Below are 26,098 nucleotides of genomic sequence, written 5' to 3'. Positions count from 1 at the left end.
ATAACACTTTCCCTTGGAGCCCTCCAAATAATTTGTATGCTACTCCTAATTTTTTAAAAAAGTAAAACTTCATGTAAAATATTAAGCCTTAAGATTTTAATTTGACCTTGTTGGGCTCTAAATTAAAATTTTATGTGGGCTTTAAAAGTTATGCTCAATTTTAATAATGCACAAAAAGTACACATCAATATGATTAAGAGAGTTATTATTGTCTAATAAGTGGCTCAAATAACCAGATCACTCTAATCTGCTGGTTAAATTCTCTTAAGATGATTAGGTATCTAATGTCCTAGGACTGAGCTAGCATAAACTAGGCAGAAAGCAGGCTGTAGCTAGATTATCAAAAAACACATTTACCTTTAGTGAGAGGATAATGGATTCTTAAATGCCAACTAAAGAGAAACACTAAAAGGAAGTATCAACATGTAACAACCAGTAATAAAATTATAACTGTGGTAGTTAAAACTATAATTTGTTTCCTAACATTTCTCAAGTTATTTTTTTTACAACATTCCGCGGTTTTTTAAATGAAGTAACTTTTTTAAAAGTCTGCAGCTTAATCCTTTTAATTCTCTCCCATGAAAACAAGAGAAAAAAAAATACCTGATAGATTAGACAAAGGGAAAATTCCATATGCACATATTAGAGAGATGCAATAGTCCAGATATGGGATTTTATTCTTAAATAAAAAAGCATTTCAACCATTTCTGGATTAGTGTTGTAGGTTGAAAGAGATTTCTTTCCAGCATTAACCCTTCATAGAGTACAAATAAATACAAACAGGACACGGTCCTTAACCTTCTTAAAATTCTAGGAAATTAAGCGAATTCAGAGGAAACGAAGGGAGGACCACTAGGGACTTAAACAATAGCTACATAAAAATGCCGTCACATAATCCAAAAGTAATTCCCACTTACTACTATTATTAGTACTATACATGTAATCTTGAGAATACAGACTGCCTCAGGGAAAGAGAATGCAATAACCCACACTAGTCATGTAAAAAATGTACATATTAAAACTACTTCACAGGCCAGGCGCGGTGCCTCACGCCTGTAATCCCAGCACTTTGGGAGGCTGAGGCAGGCAGATCACCTGAGGTCAGGCGTTTGAAACCAGCCTGGCCGATATGGTGAAACCTCATCCCTACTAAAAATACAAAAATTAGCAGGGCCAGTCATGGGCACCTGTAATCCCAGCAACTCAGTAGGCTGAGGCAGGAGAATTGCTTGAACCCAGGAAGTGGAGGTTGCAGTGAGCCAAGATCATGCCATTGCACTATAGCCTGGGCGACAAAGCGAGACTCTGTCTCAAAAAACAAACAAACAAACAAAAAACACTACTTCACAAGGCGAGGCGTGGTGGCTCGTACCTGTAATCCCAGCACTTTGGGAGGCCGAGGCTGGGGGATACCTTGAGCTTAGGAGTTTAAGACCAGCCTGGGCAACATAGCAAGACCTCACCTTTGCAAAAATTAGAAAATTAGCCAGACATGGTGGCACACATTTGTGGTCCCAGCTACTAGGGAAGATCACTTGAGCCTGGGAGGTTGAGGCTGCAGTGAGCTGTGATCATGCCACTGCACTCCAGCCTGGGCAATAGAGAAAGACCCCGTCTCAAAAAAATTAAAAAAAAAACACCAGCACTTTGGGAGGCCAAGGCAGGCGGATCATGACGTCAGGAGATCGAGACCATCCTGGCTACAGTGAAACCCTGTCTCTACTAAAAATACAAAAAATTAGCCAGGCGTGGTGGCAGGCACCTGCAGTCCCAGCTACTCTGGAGGCTGAGGAAGGAGAATGGCGTGAACCCGGAAGGCGGAGCTTGCAGTGAGCTGAGATCGCGCCACTGCACTCCAGCCTGGGCGACAGAGCGAGACTCCATCTCAAAAAAAAAGTACTTCCCATATTGACATTTTTTTAAATGTCTGTAGTATAAAAACAAAGTATGTTGAAAGGGGAATTTTTTAATTGCGCTACCTGGAAAAGGTGCAACCATTTTAAAGCAAAACCTATTTTTTCAAAACAACACTCCTTAAGACAGCAATGTATTACCTTCAAAGCACTCTGTAAAAACTGAAAATCAAGATAAAAATTTTTCATACATATGTTTCTGTTATAAATTATTCCTAAAGTTAAACTCTCCAAACCGCAGAATGTCAAATTTTACTTTAGGAAAAATTTTTAATATTTTGGTATAGGTTCTAAGAATTTAATCAGTGTATTTTGGCGTTCCTTATCTTTCTGCCAAAACTTTTTTCTTCCTTTCCTCAAAATTTTGTAGAAAAGGCTTTCCAAAATTATTAGTGTTCAACACCTTTTCAAATATTCGAAATGGTATTCTTACCTTGAATATAACTATTAATACCTATGTTTTAGGCCAGGTGCGAATCCCACAGAATCTCAGCACTTTGACAGGCCAAGGTGTGCAGATCACTTAAGCCCAGGAGTCTGAGGCCAGCCTGAACAACATAGCAGAACCCCGTCTCTACAAAATATATAAAAATTAGCCAGGTGCTAGTCCCACCTATTTGGGAGGCTGAGACGGGAGGATTGCTTGAGCCTGGGAGGCAGAGGTTACAGTGAGACGAGATGGCACCTCTGCACTCCAGCGTAGATGACAGAGTGAGACCCTATCTCCCCCCACCCCCAAAAAAAGGCTACCTATGTTTGTTAATTCCATTCCACTGAAATTTTTTTCTTAAAGGCAAAAAAAAATCTACAGAGCTCTTGCCTGATTATTCAATAACAATAAAAATTAAAATTAATCCAGTCAATACAATACTAGCAATAAGTTGACTATGTTATTCTTAAAAGACTAACCTTTTCTATCTTAAAATGCATTTCAAAGCATGCTTAATATATTAAGTATTGTATCATAAAACAAAAAAGAAGCCTGTTAAGTGCTTGAAGCAGTTCACACATGCATAGAAAAGTAGTCCTTAACATGATGAAAATAAATTAATATTTTCTTACATCTAAAAATCCATGTCTAATAAAAATCTGGGATTCCAGGAAAAAGGTGAAGACAGAACTTCCCTGAAAACACCTAAACTTCAAGTAAAGACTGTAGATTCATTAAAATTCAGTCAGTCATCCAAAACCAACATGCTCTTCCTGTTGATGTAAAACTCAATTAAAAAAAAAAATATGTTTGAGGAAATAGTTAACCAATGTTGCACTATAATTTCAGAGAGAAACCCATCAGTTATAATAAACTCATATATTTTATAGTGAAAAATCATACTAACATTATTTATTGTAAGTTGCTTGGTGTTCAAACCTTACCTCTACTGGTCAAATACTAAGTTCAGAAAATCTAAAAATCATTACACACACAAAAAAAGAGATCGGCCAGGCACAGTGGCTCACGCCTATAATCCCAGCACTTTGGGAGGCCAAGGCAGGCAGATCACCTGAGGTTGGGAGTTCAAGACCGACCTGACCAACATGGAGAAACCCTATCTCTACTAAAAATACAAAAATTAGCCAGGCATGGTAGCACATGCCTGTAATCCCAACTACTCAGGAGGCTGAGGCAGGAGAATCACTTGAACCCGGGAGGTGGAGGTTGCAGTGAGTCGGATTCGTGCCATTGCATTCCAGCCTGGGCAACGAGAGCAAAATTCCATCTCAAAAAATGGAAAAAAAAAAATGCAGAGACCTCTAGTCATATATATATATGTATATATATGTCTATATTTATATATGTATCCTTATACAAGGATGTATATATCCTTAAACAAAAACTGAGCACAGAAATAAGCCATCCCCAAAGTTAACTTCCAATTCTCATAAAACCAGTTCTAAAAGGAAAAAAACAAATAAAGCAGCAATTTTTCAATTCAAAACCAGAAAAGGAAAAAATGTGGTTCAGTCTATTACTGGTAATTTACAAGTTACGAATATGTGGATACAGAACTGAATTAAAACAAAGTGGTGACATTTTTTCTGAGTAACGTTACTAACAAATATTGAGAGACATCGAAGATCTTGATTGTTTATATAAGACTCTAAATATACCACCTATACTTCCTCTTAAAAAACACATGCAGAATCAGGTTTTTTCCAAAGTGGCAACTTCATTAAATAAAATGAACCTTTTTCATATTGATGTTATTATAAATGTGAAAGAATAATTTCCTCTCAAAAATAAATTCAGGCCAGGCGCAGTGGCTCATGCCTGTAATCCCAACACTTTGGGAGGTGGAGGCGGGTGGATCACCTGAGGTCAGGAGTTCGAGATCAGCCTGGCCAACATGGTGAAACCCCCGTCTCTACTGAAAATACAAAAATTAGCTGGGCATGGTGGCAGGCACCTGCAATCCCGGCTACTTGGGAGGCTGAGGCAGGAGAACTACTTGAACCCCGGAGGCAGAGGTTGCAGTGGGCCAAGACTGCACCATTGCACTCCAGCCTGGGCAACAACAGCGAAACTCCATCTCAAAAAAAAAAAAAAAAGTAAATCCAGTGGAAAACCCAATTTTAAAAAACCACTTAGTGTCAGCAAACTTACATATTCCTACTGAAGACTGTTATCCTAATTTAGCTGTGTCTCACAGTATTACTAGAAATCTTTAAAAGATAAAATGCCAGCATTTACCAATCCCAGGCTGCACATAAAAACATTTATCATGTTCCAAGACCTTCAATCCTGTGGTATTTTCTATCTTTTGACACGCTCTATGAGCTCTTTAACATAACTAAGGCCCATTTATTTTTAGTTCGAGGATTGAAAACAAAATTAAACTGGTAGTACATTCACTAATAAACTCAGTCACTAGCAATTTAAAACCCCACCCAATACATACCCTTGATACAGTGACCATTTTATCTTTACCCTCTACAGGTATCCTTTACATCAGAGTACCAGAAATTCCACTGGCTGATGCCTACCAGATTATTGCCTTGGGCACTGAGCTTTAAATTAAAGCTCAAAATAAAAATCCATCTCCATATCAATGAAAAATACTATTTTTCTCATGCATGAAATCAAGCTGCAGTGTAATCTGCTTTTCCTACATTATCTTGCATAGTAGGCACATAGCAAATATTTGCTCAAAAACGAATTGTGTTCTTCCTGCATACAAGTGATACGGAATATAATTCATGAAATCTAGCAACAAATTAAGATTATTAAATGACATGTGGAATAATGACATAAAAATGTTCATGGAGTACATTCACAGTTAACTATGAGGTCCCCCAATTAGAAGCAGAAGTCAACAGTGTCTGTAGAGAATAAGTGCTAAGAGATTCTCAAGGAATTAACCATCTACCTATTTCGGTTCACTAAAATTTCCAGTTTTTTGTTTTATTTATATTTTTGGTAAAAAGCAAAGAAGAGAATGGCTCCCACTATTGTATAAATATGGTTCTATGTTCCTACCATACATAACAAAACTCAAGCTAAAATTTACCAAATTCTGGGGCTTTCTGTTGTGAATACCTAATTTTTAAAAAAGAAACTGTTTACTACTGCAGCTTTTAAAACATCATCAGGGCTGGGCTCAGTGGCTCACGCCTGTAATCCCAGCACTTTGGGAGGCTAAGGTGGGCGGAGCACGAGGTCAGGAGTTCGAGACCAGCTTGACCAACATAGTGAAACCCTGTCACTACTAAAAATACAAAGAAAATTAGCAAGGCATGGTGGCGGGCTCCTGTAATCCCAGATACTGGGGAGGCTGAGACAGAAGAATCGCTTGAACCCAGGAGGCAGAGTTTGCAGTGGGCCGAGATTGTGCCACTGCACTCCAAGCCTGCGTGACAAAGCAAGACTTCGTCTCAAAAAAAAAAAACAGCAACATCATCAAAAGAAACTTACAATGGGCAAAAGCATATTATTTCTTACACAATCCAAAACGCAGATTGTCAATACAATTAATTTTGTGATAGATTCAAAGGTTGTTCCGCAATATTCCCATTTCCAGCAACATTAACTAGAAAATTGCAATTATACATCTTTGAGAACTCTGACATACTGTCAATATTTGGACAAGTCACATAAGAACCAAAGGGCTGCTGTGGCAGTACTTGGAAATCAGGCATCTGCCATGTAAGCACTTGATGGGGTGATAGGGAAAATTCTTTGGCCAACTAGTTGCATCTTAGGTCCCCTGGGTTCCAGTAGCTGCTTGTTCTCTTCGCCAGTGTCAAGGTGAGTTACCTTTTCCATCCACATGTGGAACTTCTCTGTCTGCCTCTGCATCTTGGAAAAACAGCTCCTGGCCTCTTCTAGGACACTGCCTGTGCAGTTCCTATCACACAGTACCCCTGTCAAGTAATCCTGTAACTTCCCTGGGCGCTCCTTCAGATCCCCCAGCATGACTGAAGGCACCTTTAAAGACACTGAGGCCATTTCATAAAACATTATTGCTTCAGAAATTGTATTTTTATTAAGACACACTTACTCAGGAAAATGACATAAGCATTGCTAAGAAGAGCCTGATGGATCCAGCATTCATAGGCAGTGATTAAATTCATTAATCAAGGTCACTAATCCCAAAAAAATAAAATGACTAACATTATCATTTTTCATAGCTTTAATATATCTACCTGGCAGCATGTATTCTGTTACTACACAGACTGACTACAACTGACTGAATCTTTAACAGTAGTTTCCAACCTTTGCTGAACAATAAGAACTGGAGTGGCTTAACAAATACCAAAACCTAGGGTGGCTCCAAGGCTTCTAAGATTTGTTTCGGTTTAAGCTCCCCAGGTGATTTTAATGTACATCCTTAGTTGAGAACCACTACATTCTTGAGTATTTTAACTCCTTTCACTTTAAAATTCTAAAAAGTTGTTTTGTCAGCTGGCCCATACTCAATCATTATACAATCACTCTCAAGTGATGATTCTTATCACACAAAAGATCTGTTTTAATTTTTTTTTAATTCTTACGGAAAACCACATGAAGGAGATGATACAGAATACCTCTGGGTCAGCTTTTACAAACGCTGGTCTGTGTAAAGTGTTAAAATGCATGCCATACACACACACAAAAAATGTAGTTAAGTTTGGGATATACTACAAATCACATCCTTCCCCTCTGGAGAGCACATTCATTAATGGCTGAAGTGCCCTGTGGTTTAAAACAAAAGGCATCTGTTAACACATAATCCAGCACTTTCCAAACACCTGAACATGTGTACAACTATTAATACCCAGTAGCATAGTGGTCCAGTTTAGGATATGGCTCCATACATATATAATTTCATCCTTGAACTAGGCTAGATCATCTTTGGTTTGGGTCCACTATAGTTTGGGTCTCTAATAAAACTAACTATATTGAACTCTTCATTCTAAGGGACCTAACAAAAATGTTACTTCCTCAGATCATTCTTGACTACACTAACTAAAATAGCTTTTCTACCCCATTCCTAATCAATCTTTATCTCTTATATCCTGCTTTATTATTATTCACATCATATATCCCTACCTGATAGCATATGATGAATTCATTTATTGTCTCCTCATGAAAGATTAAGTTCCATGACAACAGAGACTTCTTTCACTGTTGTATCCCCAAAGCCATGGACTGGGTGCTCAGATACTTGCTGAATAAAAGAATGACTGATGGAATCAACCAATCTTGGCCTTATACCATCAACCTACATCAAGAGTCTTATAAATAATGCTCTTATGAAATGCTCTATTGAGCATTTGTTAAACTAATTTGTGAAAACATGGTTTGCTTTATCACACAGTGGCCTTTTATGAAGATGCAAAGAGAAGTTTCCCATGTCTCACTATCAAATATAACTGTGTTTCTCCTAGATAAAAAGGAATGTTTAAATCAGTCAGGCCACCTATTTTCAATGCCTAAAAGGCTGTGAGACAAACATTTAGTCCAGTCCTATCCAGCAAACAAAAACCTCATGAAGTCAGTCACCAACCTCTGTCTAATTTCACATTATTCCTTTTCCTCTGATTACTCCATCCCCTATGCTGTTTTCACTTTTTAAAAAAGTTTTGTTTATATGAAAACTCCCTCAAGAAGGACATACCTTTCCCCAAAGGTTAGTATGTTTAGCTTACGGAAAAAAAGACTAAATGAAATCTAAAGCTTAACTAACTTCCTTTAAGCCCCATTATATAAGTGCTGGGCAAACTTAAGCATAGGACAAGAAATCGGATGGCTCCTTTGATCTGCTTTAGATTCTCGCATTACTTATTTCTCAATGAATACTAAAAATGGGTATTTAAAAGCTGATAACGGTATAAGAACATTTATGCTGGGGGCAGTGAGATAAGTTGTAGCCTCATAAAGATTCCTACAAGCAATAATCACTGATAAAGCAAGACATTTTGAGGCCTTAAAAACAGGGACCACTTATGCATTTATCAAAGCCCACAGAACTTACAACACCAAGAGTGAACCCTAACAGTAAACTACAGACTTTGGGTGATAATGATGTGTCAATGCAGGTTCATCATTGTAACAAATGTCCATTCTAGTGCAGGATGTTGATAGGAGGGGAAGCCGTGGCTATGTGGGAGAAGGGGGTACATGGGAACTCTCTGTCTCCTCTGCTCGATTTTGCTATGAACTTAAAACTGCTCTAAAAGCAAAATCTATTAAAAAAGTGACCAAAAAAAGGGATCACATTCTCACCTTAAACACACACATGCTCTTTTATTAACACTAAGATATATCCTATTTTGAGAAAAAGACTTTTGTTCTTCCTTTTACAAAGTTAATATAGGCACTCACTTCAGGAAATAAGAAAAGCAGGCCAAAAATAGTATCTTGGTGCTTTAACATGAGAAATTGCCAAAGGATACCCACCAGTAAGACTTCAAAGCTTTTTTAATTAACATCATCTAGACCTTGTAGCATATAGAAAACCACATTTAGACACTGCATGCTTTTCAAATAATCGCTTAAATGAAGCAAAAGAGGGCACTTAATGCTTGTTAATTAATATAGAACTGTGCTGTGATTTATAACTAATGTAATTTCAAAAAAACCAGACTCCACTGTTTAGAACTTGATACCCATTAGCAGTAAGAGAACTTAATTGAACCAGACTACCAGTTTCACAGTGATTTTCAGATACAGGAAACTTAACATATCACTGCTTAACTGAGCAGTTCTGAGCCCTGGCTACTCAGTGTCATCACCTAAGGCCAATCGTATAAACGTCATCAGTTTTAAAGCTGATGCCTGGGGTCAGACCCCAAAGATTCTGATTGAATGGGGCTAAAGTGGGGTCTGGGCATCAGACGGTTTAAATGTCACCCAGCTGATTCTAATACATAGCCAGATTGAAAACCATATGTATTTTACCCACCTGATTTGCATTTACCAATCTGAAAATAGACAGTTTTTACCTGATTATTCTGCGTCAGTGTTTTGTTATCAATGTATTTTGTGAGTCTCTTAAATAGCTACCAAACTACAACCAGATTACAAAAGGCTTAAAATAGGGACATGAGGCTTTTAGCCACTGAAATCCTTTGATATTCAATCTAGGAAAAAGGTCAATTACTGCGCTTCATGGATTCACCATGTGGGTTTGGGATCTTCAACTATGAATCCTCCTCACTGCCTTATATTTAAAATTTGCCAAGCAATTAAACCCCCAAAAGGTTAAAAAGCCTCAAAAATTAGTAAGAAAAAACACGTCAGAAGAAAAATGTGCAAAGAATATGAACAGACTTTACCAAAGGAATACAAATAGCTAAACGTTTTTCAATTTCACTAGTGATCAAAGAAATGCAAATTAACATCAAAATACCATTTTTTTTTTTTTAATGGAGTCTTGCTGTCACCCAGGCTGGAGTGCAGTGGCATGACCTCGGCTCACTGCAACATCCACCTCCCAGGTTCCCAGGTTCAAGCGATTCTCCTGCCTCAGCCTCTCGAGTAGCTGGGACTACAGACGCGCGCCACCACGCCCGGCTAATTTTTTTTTTTTTTTTGTATTTTTAGTAAAGATGGGGTTTCACCATGTTGGCCAAGCTGGTCTCGAACTCCTGACCTCAGGTAATCCATCTGCCTCAGCCTCCCAAAGTGCTGGAATTACAGGCGTGAGATACCACACCAGCAAGATATCATTCTATCAAATCAGCAAGCTTTAAAAAAAATTAATATTCAATAGCAAGAATACAATGCATGAACACTCAAGCTCCTGGGTGAAATAAACTTATTTTTGTTTTTGTTTGGATTTTTTTGAGACGGAGTCTCGCTCTGTCACCCAGGCTGGAGTGCAGAGGCTCAATCATGGCTCACTACAGCCTCTGCCTCCTGGGCTCAAGCAATCCTCCCACACCAGCCTCCGGAGCACCTGGGACTACAGATAACGTGCTGCTACACCCGGCTAACTTTTGTATTTCTAGTAGCAATGGGGTTTCACCAAGTTCACCAGGCTGGTCTCAAACTCCTGGCCTCAAGTGAACCACCTGACTTGGCCTCCCAGAGTGCTGGGATTACAGGCGTGAGCCATTACACTCAGCTTAATTATTTTTTAAAAGCAGTATGGCAGTATGGCAGTATGTGGTCAAGAGCCTTAAGTGTTCATACCCTTAACTCGTAAAAGCAAAAACTTAAAAGAGCCCAAAGGACCATTAGGGAAGTTATTTTTATAATTAGCTAAATTATTCAAAATCCATATGTTCTAGGGAGAATATTTAGTGTTCTGGTTAAATGCTCAAAATGCAATATTAAGAGGGAAAGGACGACATACGCAATACCCAGACAAATTTTGTTATATATCATGGAAGACAACATATTCAAATGTTAACGAAAGCAGAATTGTGGGTGATTTTAACTTTCTACTTCACATATTTCTATTTTCAAAAATTTCTACAAAGAATTTGTCACTTAAAAATATTTTTTAAATTTCTAAGCAAGAGTTAACTGATCAAGCATTATAAGTTAATTATCTCTACCAGACAAAAAAACTATGAGGTAAGATGATAGCTTATCATGATGCAGCTCACTGCATAAATATGTATGGTGAGTAATGGGTGCTGAGATTTTGTCTTGAAGTGGGGCTGAGCTGGTCTAGCCTGGCTGCGTGGATTGAGAATTCAGGTAAACTTAAACAGCTGTCCTCAGTAGACTCAATGACATTCTCCAAAAGAAATGAGATTTTCAAATGCAAACAAACCAAGACAACTGACTCTTACCTACCACGAGGGGTATTATTTTTGGAACTTCGGTGTAAATAGGCATTTAACGATAAAGCAGGTCCTTAAAGACAAGACAAGATAAAGCTACCCTGTATGGAAGGTCCACTCTGCTAAATATTTATGAAAAACAGTTACTGGAAAAACTTTTCACCAGTGACCATGTACACCGATGCACGTATGTTAGTATGTTCAGAAAATTAACTTTTTCAAACTGAATGAAGGCTAACGTCCATTATTTACATTAAAATCAAAATCCCTCCAACTACAGATTTTATAGAGCTAGTCTCAAAACTGCTTTTACAGAGAAACTGGCCGCCCATGAAAAATAATACTCTAATCATAAAACCGCAGAGAATGATCAAAGCACAAAAAGATAATGCATAAAGAAACCACTTGACAATGGCCGGGCGTGGTGGCTCACGCCTGTAATCACAGCACTTTGGGAGGCCAAGGCAAGCGGATCACGAGGTCAGGAGATCAAGACCATCCTGGCCAACATGGTGAAACCCCGTATCTACTAAAAATACAAAAAAATTAGCTGGGCATGGTGGCGCATGCCTGTAGTCCCAGCTACTCGGGAGGCTGAGGCAGGAGAATCGCTTGAAGCCAGGAGGCGGAGGTTGCAGTGAGCAGAGATTGCGCCACTGCACTCCAGCCTGGTGACAGAACGAGACTCGGTCTCAAAAAACAAAAAACAAAAAGAAATCACTTGATAAAAGCCTTGATACTCAAGATAACCATCACATAGTACTTTTACATGAATTCATTATAAGATATTATAAATTTACTATAAAATGCCCTTTACTCATCTCTAAGTCTGCCAAATGAATGTACTGCCAGCATTATTTTGATATGATACCTCCAAACAGATTCTTAAAACATCAATATATTTCCAAAAACTTCAAGGAGAGATGATCTAGTGCCGATACTAAGCTGCCTGTCAGTAACTGCTGACTTTAAAAAATCGTCATAAACATCTGTTGCCCAGATATCAAACTCAATTAAAGTATGATCATGCACTACACTGGTCTGCATTATTAATTATTTGTACTCTCTAAAAGAAAATGCATTAACAGTTACAATTATTTGGCATAAGATAACATTTAGGATTAAGGTATTAGGATATCCTAACAGGAATTATTTAGGGTAATGCCTTCAACTTTTAAGCTGAGCCCAAACAAAAGCTTATAAAGAGCATTTTCTGAATTACTAAATTGGCTGTACCTTAATGAAAGAGTATGGCAATAATCAGTTTTTACTTTTCCACTTGGTTTCCATTCTGTGTAAACAGCTGAATTAACATTCCGACATCCAAGAGATTCTGTTAGGCCCATCCAGCTTAAGTTCACCTGAATGTCCATGTTGTTGAACTCAAGTCAGTTCATAATTTATCCTACCTTTACAATTTATGCAACTTTTCCACAACTGCTCTTACTATAAGGTTGAGTGTGCCTCCTCTCTTCCCCAAAGTCATAAGGTGACTCAGGAAACTGAAAGATACATCACTGTTACATTAAAAATTCACAATGTCACAATTTTTCAAGAGACAACAATATGGACAATTGAAATGAAATTCCTAATATTTGAACTCTAGGTTGTTCCATTTTTGCTGCTTTGCATAATTCCAGTAAAGATCATTCATACCTGTCTTATGGGAATGGCACCTCCCAAAACTGCCAGCACACACACAGGCAGTCACATACAGTGACCCTGTACCTCAATCTACCATTTGATTCTCCAGGATTACCTTAGAAAACTATGTGTATTTTCAAAAGCCACAAAGTTACTAAATGGTGTGAACAATAGAAACCAAACTATAGATTCAAATTAATTTACTTTGGTGTTCAGTTAGTACACAATTCAGAAGAGACAAGAAACAGACCACTGGTGTTTTAAGTTTTAAGCAGTAGTCAAGATACTCAATTAGAAAGAAGATTAGGAAAATATGAACAAAGCACATCTAACCTATTTAAGCAAAACAGGGAAAGTGCCTATGAAGACATTTCTCAAGCCACCTTACAATAGGGTTCTGACTTTAAAGAGAATTTTGTTTACCCACCTTCTTCCTTTCCATAAAAAGGCAAAGTATTGGGGTAGTTACATAAAATCCTGTTTAGTAAGTGGAATTAAATATTGTATTAAGAGTTCCATCAAGGTCTTGATTAAGAGGTTAGAACAGGATACAGGAATGCACAATTTTACAGGTATTAATAAGGCTTTCTTAAAAATATTATTACATGTAAAACTAAAATATATACCTAAAACCTGCCTTAGAACAACCCCAAAGTCTGTTTCTCTCATGCATTTAACTGATGAGCTTCATTGAAATCCCCCTCCCGGTAGTTTTATTATAAGGAACAATAGCAAAGGAATCCAATAGAGATATTAAAACAGTAAAAAGCATTTCTAAAGATCGTCTGAGACTCATTTATATTATATGAACAAGACTTATTATCAGAACTTGAACACCTATAAAGTGCTTTAAAACCAATCATTCTTGTTACTGAATTTATATAAGTTTGGGAAGCTATAGATAGATTTCATTAACCAATATGATTTCTCTTGAAATATTCTTTGTATATCAGCAATATGCTGTCTTCACATGTAGAAACAGAAGGCTTTCAGAGAACAAGAGAGAAAAAAACATAGTCACCCATAAAACTTTAGAAAACCCGAACTTGCCCCTCTTCAATGTGGCAATAAACAATACTGCCATGACCTATTCAATGCCATACAGTTTACAAAATGTTCCTGATCATATTGCAAGGATCTCTTGGATAATAAGAATTCACTACTTAAGAACCATTCAGATACATCTATCTTCCACTATGAAATCTCAAGACTGCCTTTGTATTATAGTACACAGTACCGGATGCAATAATAATGGGGAAAGCAGATTTACCAAATATGTAATAAATTACAGACCCTTATACCAATGAGAGCTAGAACAAGCAGATTTTTAACAAACTTTTTTAAAACTTGGGGAACTAATGGGAAATTTTTCAGAAAGACATTCTTTTCAACGTGAGGATAGAAAGATTTGTAACAAGGATAACTAGCTTCTCATGCATTGAATATGGGGGAAAACATAAAACTACTGTTTTTGGAGGAAAAATTATTAGAAAACTTTAACAAAAGATAGAATGTGTTATTTCAGACACTATAAGCTCGAGTGCAGTGGCTATATAATAAAGCAAGGTACCTATTCCTGAGGAGAATGTACTCAGTAATGATGCTGAACAGTGAGTATTAAATCTAAGCAGTGCCAAAAAGGCAATGATTGGGAGTTCAGGTAATGTGTTACAGACTTATGAGAAATTCCATTACTTAAAAATAATCTTGTCCCTATCATTAACCATTTAATTTTTTTTTCCTGATGTGCTAAAGTGCACTGGAAACCTCAGAACAGGTTTTATAAATTGGCCATGTCTTGTTAATAGACTGCAGTCTTCAAATTTACACAGAGCTGCAGGTCTCCTGGATTTTTTGAAGTGTCACTCATCTAACCGAACCTGACAGCTGAGAAATGCCATCAGGTACTTTACAGTCAGTTTAAAAAACATCCTCTACCTGGTATCTCTGCAGTGATTGTCTTGCTGCTCCCTGAAACCTCTTCATCATCATCTGATGAGCTCGTGCTTGAGTCACAAGTCAGGTCACTATCACTGGTACTACTGTCCTGCAGCAGGTTATATTTCTTCCTTGCAGCAGCCTCCCGTTTCTGCCTCAGTAGCCTGATCCTCTCCTTGTGCTTTTGGCTCCGATGACCTTTAACCTTGGCGACTCGGCCATTCTGTTTATCACTGGATTGCCGGTTTTTCTTGGCAGCCATAGTGGATGTTTCACTTTCAGATCGGGACCGCCTAGACTTGCGCCCAACTGTGGCACCAGACACTCCTGAAGGGTCTCCTTCTACCGCCGTTTCTGCCTGAGAGGGTTCATTCTCTTCTGCAGAAGACAACGTATCTGAATCAGCCAGGTGACCACTAGAGGAAGGGGAAAGCATGCAGTGATTAGAGGAGTCACTCTCATAAACTCGGCCAGTTGTAGGCTTGTCACTCTCTGTGGATGCTAACTGAGACTCAGAAGAGTCCCTTCTCAGTTCCATCAACAAGCAGGGCATTGAAGAAATAACTGTAGAATCCGCTACACCATCTTTCTGAACTTGAGATTCCAGTTCCACAGATCCATCTTCCTCCTTGGCTGTCTCTTGTTCAGATGCTTTTGGTGGGGCTTCGGACTCAATGAGTTCTTCTACTTTTCCCACTGCCTCCTCCATCTTCATTTCAGAATTTCAAGTTAAATCATGGAGTAGAGTCTAGGAAATGATATCAAAGATGCAACAGGAAAGCAACCTGTACAAAAACACACAAAGTCAATAAACAGAATGGCAGATTATTTAGTCAACACAACATGCCTACCTTTCTAAGTGAGTGGGGCAAAACTTACCATTACACAGGCCTTTAAAATATATATATATATTATTATCTGCTTGTTTGATCAACAGTCAAATTCAAAGGACTTAATACGGTCAAAATCTAAGCATACTGAGCTACTAAAAATGCCATAATATTAATCCTCTAACTTGCAAAGCTAACATGTAATGAACATTTTCAAGTTTACAATTTTATTTAAAGTGTTCTAGAAAGAAATCTTCAAAACTCTGATATAATTAATATGCATTCATTGGCTTTGATATAAATGAAAAAGAACGCTTTAAAACTAGTCTAGAAACGCATTACCTGGAATGACTACTTTTACATTCGAATCCAAAAAGAAAGGAGGTGGGAGGAGGGGAGTTACAATAGAGAAACATCAAATGTTTTTGTTTGTTTGTTTGTTTGTTTGTTTTTGAGACAGGGTCTCACTCTGCCACCCAGGCTGGAGTGCAATGGTGCAATCTCAGCTCACTGCAACCTCCGTTGCCCTGGCTCAAGCAATTCTCTTGCCTCAGCCTTCCAAATGGCTGGGACTACAGGCACACACCACCGCACCCAGCTAATTTTTGTATTTTTTGTAGAGACAGGATTTCACCATGTTGCCCAGGCTGGTCTCAAACTCCTGAGCTCAAGTGATCCACCCACTGTGGCCTCCCAAACTGCTGGGATTACAGGAGTAAGCCACCATGCCTGGCCCCTACACTTATGTTTAAAAAAACAAAAACACAAACACACTCCAACTACATGCATTTGGCAAATGAGCAACCAAATACTATGCATCCAACTTGTCTGCAGTCCCCTCAATAGGAGTTGCTCTAGTGAAGCATTAAGATGAAAGGCCAGAATTTGATGCTTCCTCAATCCTAGCTAGCTCCCACATACCTCATCATGCTGAATGTGAGTCTAGTGTTTAAATAGATGTTTTATCCACGATGGTCACTAAATACAGAACCCAGAAAGCCTAGTATATTCTATGAATGAATTAAGGGATTTAAGAGAAAATACTCTACACCCATTTTACACTTTGTATGCTAAATTTAGAACCTAACACTCTACCACCACTGTGAGTGATACAACTCCAACTAACCATACAGGTACAGGACATAATATTTAACCTCAAAAACTTATGACCTATACAGTTAAGTGCTTACTTAACATTGTCAACAGGTTCTTGGAAACTGAGACTTTAAGTGAAATGACATTTAACAAAACCAATTTTTCTCATTAACCTTATAACTAAAGGACATCATTCAAAGACCAGCAGTATCTTGTTCCATTTAAAGTCGCGGTTTCCAAGAACCTACTGAAAATCTGGTGGTTTTTAAAGAGGATGCTAAATATGGAAAACAAGTAAATACCTTGCCCTGTATGTGTTACACTACAGAAAGCAACTATCATGTCCATAGGTCACAGACACACATAACCATTATTCTATACGGTATGCTAGGTGCAATATGGCATCTCCATCAGCTCACTCCATCAAGTTACCTAGATAGTTCAATCTATAGCAGACAAAAACTAGGAAATATTTGAAAAATCCTTTAAAACAGATCTAACATGCCAAGCCCACTTTTTGCTTAATACAAACATAAATATTCTATATACCTGTTTTGTTTTTCATAGCCCTGTTCTCAGCTGTTGATAAAACAGGCATTCTGGTTAAGTTTCCTTAACACATTCATGGAAACCAGAACATTCATGGCCACTGAAACATTTGTTAATTTAAAACAATCCTAGACCAGGAGTGGTGGCTCACACCTGTTATCCCAGCACTTTAGGAGGTGGAGGCAAGTGGATCACCTGAGGTTGGAAGTTTGAGACCAGCCTGGCCAACATGGTGAAACCCCGTTTCTACTAAAATACAAAAATTGGCCAGGCATGGTGGTGAGCGCCTGTAGTCCCAGCTACTCGGGAGGCTGAGGCAAAAGAACTGCTTGAACCTGGGAGGCGGACGGAGGTTGCAGTGAGCCAGGATCACGCCACTGCATTCCAGCCTGGCTGACAGAGCAAGACTCCATCTCAAAAAAATAAATAAAATAAATAAAAAATAAATAAAACAATCTTGTGTGTAGCCTACTTCACAAGCATATTTGTATCAATTATAATACTAATGTTGGAGGCTAAGTGAAAATCAGCATAAATATTTTTTCTGACACCATTACAAAAAAATGTAACACCTCTGAAAGCCAACAGAGGGAGTAACAGTTAAACCAGCAGAGACCGTTATAAATAAAGCATGCTGTCAATACAAACATGAAATAAAATATTCACAGATAGAAAATACCCCCAGGTATCAGGAATAAATCCAAGTTCTTTTTTTTAAGCTAGTCAAATTTAGCAGTGGGGGGGACCAAGATTTTCTAACTGAATAAAAATGAGAGTTAATTCTATTATGGAGATTCAAGTTGTATATTCTGGAATAAAGATTCTTCTTAAGGCTGGGTGCGGTGGCTCACGTTTGTATTTCCAGCACTTTGGGAGGCAGAGGCGGGTGGATCACAAGATCAGGAGTTCAAGACCAGCCTGGCCAAGATGGTCAAACCCCATCTCTACTAAAAATACAAAAATTAGCCAGGCATGGTGGCAGGCACCTGTAATCTCAGCTACTTAGGAGGCTGAAGCAGGAGAATCACTTGAACCCAGGAGGCGGAGCTTGCAGTGAGCCGAGGTCCTGCCACTGCACTCCAGCCTGGGTGACAGAGTGAGACTCAGTCTCCAAAAAAAAAAAAAAAAAAAAAAAAAATTCTTCTTAAAGCTAAAATATCTGAGAAAATATACTCCGATGGAATTAATGTCAGCTATATAGGACAAGCATCAAAAGTCTCAATTTGTGAAAGAAGGCAGCACTGGATATTTTCAAAGTACATAATACAGCATCAGACTAAAAAGTAAATTTGTTAAAATGACCATACAACTCGTTTCTTCAAGAAATAAGTTGTGTGGATAACACAAGTAAATCTAGATTGTTTTTCCCTGTTAAAAAAAAAAATGACAATATGGCATATCATTCAATTTAATGATTATCTTTCAAGTTCCTTAAATTTGAGTGTTAACTGAGATTTAATTTCTACTACCTAAATTAGTAACCAGTATTGCAGTCAAAATCACTTAAATATGCTCAAATCATCACAAAAGACTAGTATTGACCACCAGCAGGACAAAAGTTAGCTCATCATGGTATGTTCATACAATGTGGCCATTAAAAAAATGAGAAAGCACTTTATATAGAGATAGGAAACAGTTCTCACTCAATTTTAATGAAAAAAGATACATTACAGCATTCATGTAAATAAATAACAAAACTATATCAGTTTATCTGTAGATGCACAGACTCCGGAAAGATACTTAAGAAAATAGTAATACCAGTTGAGAAGGAAAGCAGGTGAATAAGGCAACAGGAGAAGACAGTGCGGTATGCAGTTTTGTATCTCTTGAATTTGTAACGTATACAAACATTATCTATTCAAAAATCCACTCTGACATAAAAGTCTTCTGAAGAAAAAGAAGTTGTGCTTTTTTTGGGCCATAACACTAGACTACTCTTTGGGTCAAGTTTAGTCAATAAATTCTACTATGCTTTCTTCCTATAGTGGAATTTTGCTATAATTAATTAAATACAGGAGAAAAAAGTCACAGAAAGTGAAAATATAAGCTCTGACTAAACTCCCTTCAGTGGAATAAAAACGAAGTGCCCTAACCACAGAGGGAAATGATGTCATACATAAAGATTAATGTTTCCACATGACCAGATTATTTACTGCATATATTGTTTTTGGTCAAGGGGAAAAAAATAGGTTTTTCTGGTAGGAACAGTCAAGTAGCTAGCAGTATAAAATGATATAATTGTCAAATAGGAATTGCATCACATAAATGGCATAAAAGGCTATCAACCCTCTGGGTTAATGTTGACAATAAATTTATATTAAGTGAAGCAATAAATACACAACATTTTTCCTATTAGAACAGCACTTTCCCCCATGCTGTTCTTCCCTCCAATCTAAATGCAACCTCCTCTACATGAGTACTAGAGCTCATCCCCCTCTCATTTCCCTAGAATCTTACATTATTGATTATTCCTTGGCTCTCGTCCACCTGCCACACCCAACTGGACCATTCATTCATTTTTGAAATCCTCCTTTGACCTATCACCTTCAATCTCGCATCTCCCCCTCCAGGTATCATGCTCTTCTTTCACAGTCAATCTTATTATGAGAGCTGTATAAACTTCTATTTCTTTAACTCTCACACTCCCTTCTGCAACCCAATCCAACCTGACATCTCCTTCTATCAAACCACTGGTACAAGCCTAGGCAACATGGCAAGACCCCATCTCTACAAAAAATTTAAAATTCAGCTGAGCATGGTGGCACGTGCTGTGGTTCCAGCTACTGGGGAGGCTGAGCAAGGAGGATGCCTTGAGCCCAGGGGGTCAGGGCTGTCAGAGTCATGTTTGCAACAGTACGTTCCAGGCTGGGTAACAGAGCAAGACCCTGTCTCAAAAAAATAAAAACAAAAGTAAAAAAAACAGTGGAACATTTATTACCAGGGTCATTAATGACCTCCCTATCTCTAAATCCAACATATTTTGGCCCTAATTTTACTTAATATTTAAGCAGCATTTTATGCCTGATGACTCTCTCTGCTCTTTAAACCAATTAATGCCTTTCTTTGGCTTCAAGGTTTCTCTATTCTTCTGGCTGGTCCTTCCCAATCTACTTTGTAGGCTTAACTTCCTCTACCAAATCTCAGGATTTAATCCTAGGTCTAGGTCCTTTTCCCATCCACCAACATGATTTTTTTTTTTTTTTTTAAAGACAGGGTCTCACTCTGTCACTCAGGCTAGAGTGCAGGGGCGCCATCTTGGCTCACTGTAACCTCTGCCTCCTTGGCTCAAGTGATCCTCCCGCCTCAGCCCCCTCAAGTAGCTGAGACTACAGGTGCAAGCCACCATGCCTAGCTAATTTTTGTATTTTTTGTAGAGACGGAGTTTCACCATGTTGCCCAGGCTGGTTACACACTCCTGAGTTCAAGTGATCGACCCGCCTCAGCCTCCCAAAGTGCTAGGATTACACGTGTGAGCCACCATGCCTGGCCCAAAATGAGCTCTTCTAAACCCACATTTTCCAATACCATCTCTAGACTAGTAATTTTATTTCTCCAACTCAGATCTCTGAGCTCTATACCAGTCCACCCAAATACCCAGTTGACATCTGTATTTAGATTTTGGAAAGGTACCACAATCACATCATATTCAAATCCAGATCATCTCTGATCTACCCCACTCTGCTCCTTCTCTGGCTTTCTCTAGCTCAGTAAATAGCACTGCTATTGCTATTATCTCAGTTGCTCATGTCAAAAGCCTGAGTTATCTTCGGCAATGGCTTCTTCTTTACTCACTGCATCCCATCACTCACCACGTCCATCATTCACTAACTCCTATCAATCCCACCTCCTTAATAGTTTTCTAGTCTGTCCACTATTCTCCATATCCGCTGTCACCACTTAGACACAACCTCCATCATTTATTTTCAATAGTACTGACTATCATCACCTGTCTCTTCAAACTCAGTCTTTCTCCTATGCACCAACCTGTTCGCTACAAAGCAGGCAGAACAATATTTCTACAAGGTAAATATGTTATCTTTATGAGAGAAAGTTTTTTTTTTTTTTAAGTCCTAGAAGGTAGGGTAGAGGAGGATAGGTAAAGGCAAGTTGAGATTTATCTGATGTTTTTCTCTCCCTTTAAAAGGGGATTAAATATTGCTTTTTGATCAGTGGTGAATGTGGAGGGAAATAGACTATATGCAATAATCTGAAAAAACAGGTTGTTGGCCTGGCACGGTGGCTCACGCCTGTAATCCCAGCACTTTGGGAGGCCGAGGCAGGCGGATCACGAGGTCAGGGGTTCAAGACCACCATGGCCAACATAGTGAAACCCCATCTCTACTAAAAATACAAAAATTAGCTGGGTGTGGTAGCGGACGCCTGTAGTCCAAGCTACTCGGGAGGCTGAGGTGCAAGAATCACTTGAACCCGGGAGACGGAGGTTGTAGTGAGCCAAGACCACACCACTGCACTCCAGCCTGAGTGACAGAGCGAGACTCCATCTTTAAAAAAACAAAACAAACAAAAAAACAGGTTGTTAATTATGGACAATGAAAATGAATTCACTTTTTAGCCCTTATACTCTTTAAGAAACTAAGATGACAAAAGATGCGTACAGCTCAAAGAGTTAAACCATGGAATTTAAGCAGTATACAGTGCTCAAACAGGAGACAGGAACTGTAAAGTATAAAGCTGAATGAGGCTACTTGTGAAAACCTGGAAGAGAAAAGTTAAGGAAATTCATATCATACCTCCTTCTTGGTCAGCAAAACTTAATACAAAGTGAAAAGAAGGCAGGCTTGGGGGTTTGTAAAAAAAAAAAAAAAAAAATGGAGAAGTATTATAACATCTGCTACAGAGAACCTGACAGAGATTAAAACTGCTGAGTACAATAATTCATATAGTCAGAACAATTCACAATGCTTAATTTCCAAACTATGGGACCATTAACACAAACTTAAGAGGGAAAATGTGATTGCTTTCCCCTGCTCAAAACCCCTGCCCACCTTTCTAGTTTTCATCTTGGACCACTCACACCCTAGCTCCCTCCAACTACTAAGAATGTCACATAAAAAGAGTTTTTTCCAGATCTCCGGCCTTTCACAGTCATTTTCATTTTGTACCTATCCTCTTGCTGGCTACCCTTCAGAAATTAGAATAACCCTTTGGTAAATGATACAGGCTAATATTTTTAGCCTTTGATAAAATTACATACTAATATTACTCCTATGAAATGCATATTACCCACATTATCCTCCTTCACAGTACTTTGCACAATTTTAGTTAAGTAACTGTATACTGTAACTGTCTGATGTCCATTCCACATACATAAGGACACATAAAAGATTTAAGAACAGAGCCGGGCATGGTGGCTCACGCCTGTAATCTCAGCATTTGGGAGGCCGGGGTGGATGGACCACAAGGTCAAGAGATCGAGACCATCCTGGTCAACATAGTGAAACCCCATCTCTACTAAAAACATAAAAATTAGCTGGGCATGGTGGCACATGCCTGTAATCCCAGCTACTCGGGGGGCTGAGGCAGGAGAACCGCTTGAACCTGGGAGGCAGAGGCTGCAGTGAGCCGAGATCACGCCATTGCACTCTTAGCCTGGCGACAGAGCGAGACTTCATCTCAAAAAAAAAAAAAAAAAAAAAGATTTAAGAACAGAAAATCATATAATCAACTACCATCCCAGCTGATTTAGCTCTATCTGTAATACGCAAAACAGACCTTAACACAAAAAGTATTATCAAGAAAAAAGGCATCATTCTAATTTTGCATGGACTAATGATAAACATTGTAAGAATCTGTGTATGTTCTCCCTGGATTGCAAATTTCTTAGGGCATAAAGCAAGGTCATCAGTTAAGGTGAGGATGAAGGAGGTAGTACTGAAGTTGATCAGAGGACTAGGTGTGAAACAGTACTAGGAAAGTGAAAGAACCAGGGAAGTACAACATAGTATAATACAATTTCCAGGCAATAGTAAGGGCCCACTCTAAGGATTGTAGTCATGAACTTAAAGAATGGTATATAGATATATGTTTTTCTCCTTTCAAGTTCAGCTGCATAAATCCAAGTGCAGAGAAGGTAAAGGTTGGATTTAACCAGAATTTTAGTTTTGCCCAACAAGTAGAACGAAGCAAGAAAGAAGCAAGAGTATATGCAAGGAAATCATTCTAATGATCACATCAAGAAAGTACAGAGCACTAAAAATGGGGTAGGCCAATGGAATGGACATCCCAACAGAGCCAAAGAATGTTGAAATCAGGGTACGGTAAAGAATGAGCTAGAAAGATAGAATCCAAGAGTGCTGTGAATGAAACAGATTATGGAAGGGTTGCAGTTATTGATAACTGACAGGATCTAAAACAATGCTACTGAAAGTGTTGTCTGTAAATCAACGTACACCTGCAGTGAAAGAAGTATAGAAGGCCAAGCGCCGTGGCTCACGCCTGTAATCCCAGCACTTTGAAGTCAGGAGTTCAAGACCAGCCTAGCCAACATGGTGAAACCCTGTCTCTACTGAAAATACAAAAATTAGCCGGGCACTGTGGGATGCGCCTGTAATCCCAGCTACTCGGGAGGCTGAGACGGGAGAATGGCTTGAATCCGGAAGGGAGAAGTTGCAGTGAGCTGAGACCACACCACTGCACTCCAGCCTGGGTGACAGAGCTAGACTCCGTCTCAAAAAAAAAGAAAAAAAAGTATAGAAACTGAGTAGTTACTGAGAAACTTAGAGCAACTTTATATTGTTACAACAATCAAAATCAGTACTTCAACTTCCTAGTAATCAATTTTTATCATATGTTATAAAAGAATCAATCCACAGTGGACTAGAAATAAAAATATACTGGTCCTTCACAATGGATAGTTCAAGAAGCACTGGTGAGGGTACAACCACGGAAGTAGGTGACTGAGGAAAGGTAGTGGACAAAATCTTACAGGAGAGTTCCTCACAGAACTTACTGAGTAGTGTCAGAAGGATCACTTATGTGTACACTGAAATCAGTAAGAATTGACCAGGTTCAGCGGCTCATGCCTATAATCCCAGCACTTTGGGAAATCAAAGTGGGAGGACTGCTTGAACCCAAGAGTTCAAGACCAGCCGGGGCAACACAGTGAGTCCCTGTCTCTACAAAAAATTTAAAAATTAGTTGGGCATGGTGGCGCATGCCTGTAGCCCAGCTACTTGGGAGGCTGAGGTGGGAAGATGGCTTGAGCCTGGGAGGTCAAGGCTGCAGTGAGCTGTGATTATGCCACTGCACTCCAGCCTGGGTGACAGAGTGAGGCCCTGTCTCAAAAAAATAAAAATAAAAAAAAGGGCTATGGCAGAGAGAGGGGGAGAATGAAGAGAAGTGGGTTAAAAGGTACAAACATACGGTAAGATAAAAGGAATAAATTCAATGTTTGATAGCGGGGGAAGAAAACAAAAAAAGGACTGTGTTTTAAGTATTCCCAACAACTCAGTTGAGTGAGTCTCAAAGAGTTAGTGTTTAATGTCTGAGATGAAATGATTATTTAAATTACCCATAAATGAGATCCAACAGTATCAGTAAAGTCAGATTTGAGAGAAGATATTTTAAAGAGAGAGGAGACAAGGTTTCCTTGTCACAGATGAGGGAAGTTCTCTAAAAGAGAAAAAATAGGGCTGAAGACCACTCTTTGGGTGACTACAGGTAGACCACCAGAAGAGTAAAAAGTTTGGTGGTAGAGGCCAAGCAGTGGCTCACCCCTATAATCCCAGCACTTTGGGAGGCAGAGGTGGGAGGATCTCTTAGGGCCAGGAGTTCCAGACCAGCCTGGGAAACATAGTGAGACTCCGTATCTACAAAAAATTAAAAAACTAGCTATGTGTAATGGTGCATGCTGGTAGTCTCAGCTACTCAGGGAACTGAGGTGGGAGGATCACTTGAGCCTCGGAGGTTGAGGCTGCAGTGAGCCATGATCATGGCACTGTACTCCAGCCTAGGAGACAGAGCAAAGAAAAAAAAGAACAAAAAAAGTTTGGTGGTAGAGAAATAATCAACTTGGATTTGGACTGGATAATCCTCATAACACAGGTCTCTACTGGGGGCAGTGGCTCATGCCTGTAATCCCAGCACTTTGGGAGGCAGAGGTGGGAGGACAGCTTCAGCCCAGGAGTTAAAAACCAGCCTGGGAAACATGGCAAAATCCCACCTATAGAAAAAAATACAAAAATATTAGCCAGGCATGGTAGCACACGCCTGTAGTACCAGCTGCTAGGGAGGCTAAGGTGGGAGGATGGTGTGAGCCCACAGGGTCAAGGCTGCAGTGAGCCATGACTGCGCCACTGAATTAAATAATGCCTGCCTGGGCAACAGAATGAGACCCTGTTTCAAAAATACAAAACAAAACAATCCACAGGTCTTAAAAATATAGAAATACATATTTTGACATCATTGATATAAGGACAGATGATGACTAAATACATCAGTTCATCCAGGGAAAAACCACAGTGAACACAGAAGAGACTTTTACAGAAATTAAAGTTCAGAACATGTGAACCAATTGTTTTCATATATAAACTGATAGTCAAGGAATTATTTTTGGAGGGAAATAAGACATACCCGTAAAACACAGAGAAAACATTCCTTCTCAAAATGCTCTTTTTTGATTGTTAACAACTTCCTGTAGACTTAGATTGTAAGAAAGGACCATGATTAATGGAATCTTACCAAAGACCAAGTACTACCGGAAATCCTCCTGAAGATTTAGACATAGCAATGCATAAAATCATTAAGCACTCAATATAACTAAGACTTGCTTTTTACCCCTTTCCATACTACCTGTGCAACCATCATTAACCATCCTTAAACATCACTAAAATGACATAATGCTCCCATTAAAACAAATGAATAGGCCAGGTACAGTGGCTCACGCCTGCAATCCTA

General features: G+C 38.8%; 1 protein-coding gene across 8 annotated transcripts in view; it reads right to left on the bottom strand.

Moving 5' to 3' along the window:
- The window catches only part of ARK2N (arkadia (RNF111) N-terminal like PKA signaling regulator 2N), a 95,955-nt gene that overhangs the window by 35,647 nt on the left and 34,210 nt on the right, over positions 1-26,098 (bottom strand). For all 8 annotated transcript variants that reach the window (XM_063653625.1, XM_054460468.2, XM_054460467.2 and 5 more), the window contains one exon: positions 14,709-15,493. In XM_063653625.1, the coding sequence (XP_063509695.1) occupies positions 14,709-15,423 (715 nt within the window). In that variant the 5' untranslated portion in view covers positions 15,424-15,493. The remainder of the gene's footprint in view (positions 1-14,708; positions 15,494-26,098) is intronic.

This window comes from Pongo pygmaeus, chromosome 17 (assembly GCF_028885625.2).
Source record: "Pongo pygmaeus isolate AG05252 chromosome 17, NHGRI_mPonPyg2-v2.0_pri, whole genome shotgun sequence".
Classification (NCBI taxonomy): Eukaryota; Metazoa; Chordata; class Mammalia; order Primates; family Hominidae; genus Pongo; species Pongo pygmaeus.
Note: the sequence above shows the minus strand (reverse complement) of the source record. Positions and strands in the feature narration are given on the sequence as shown.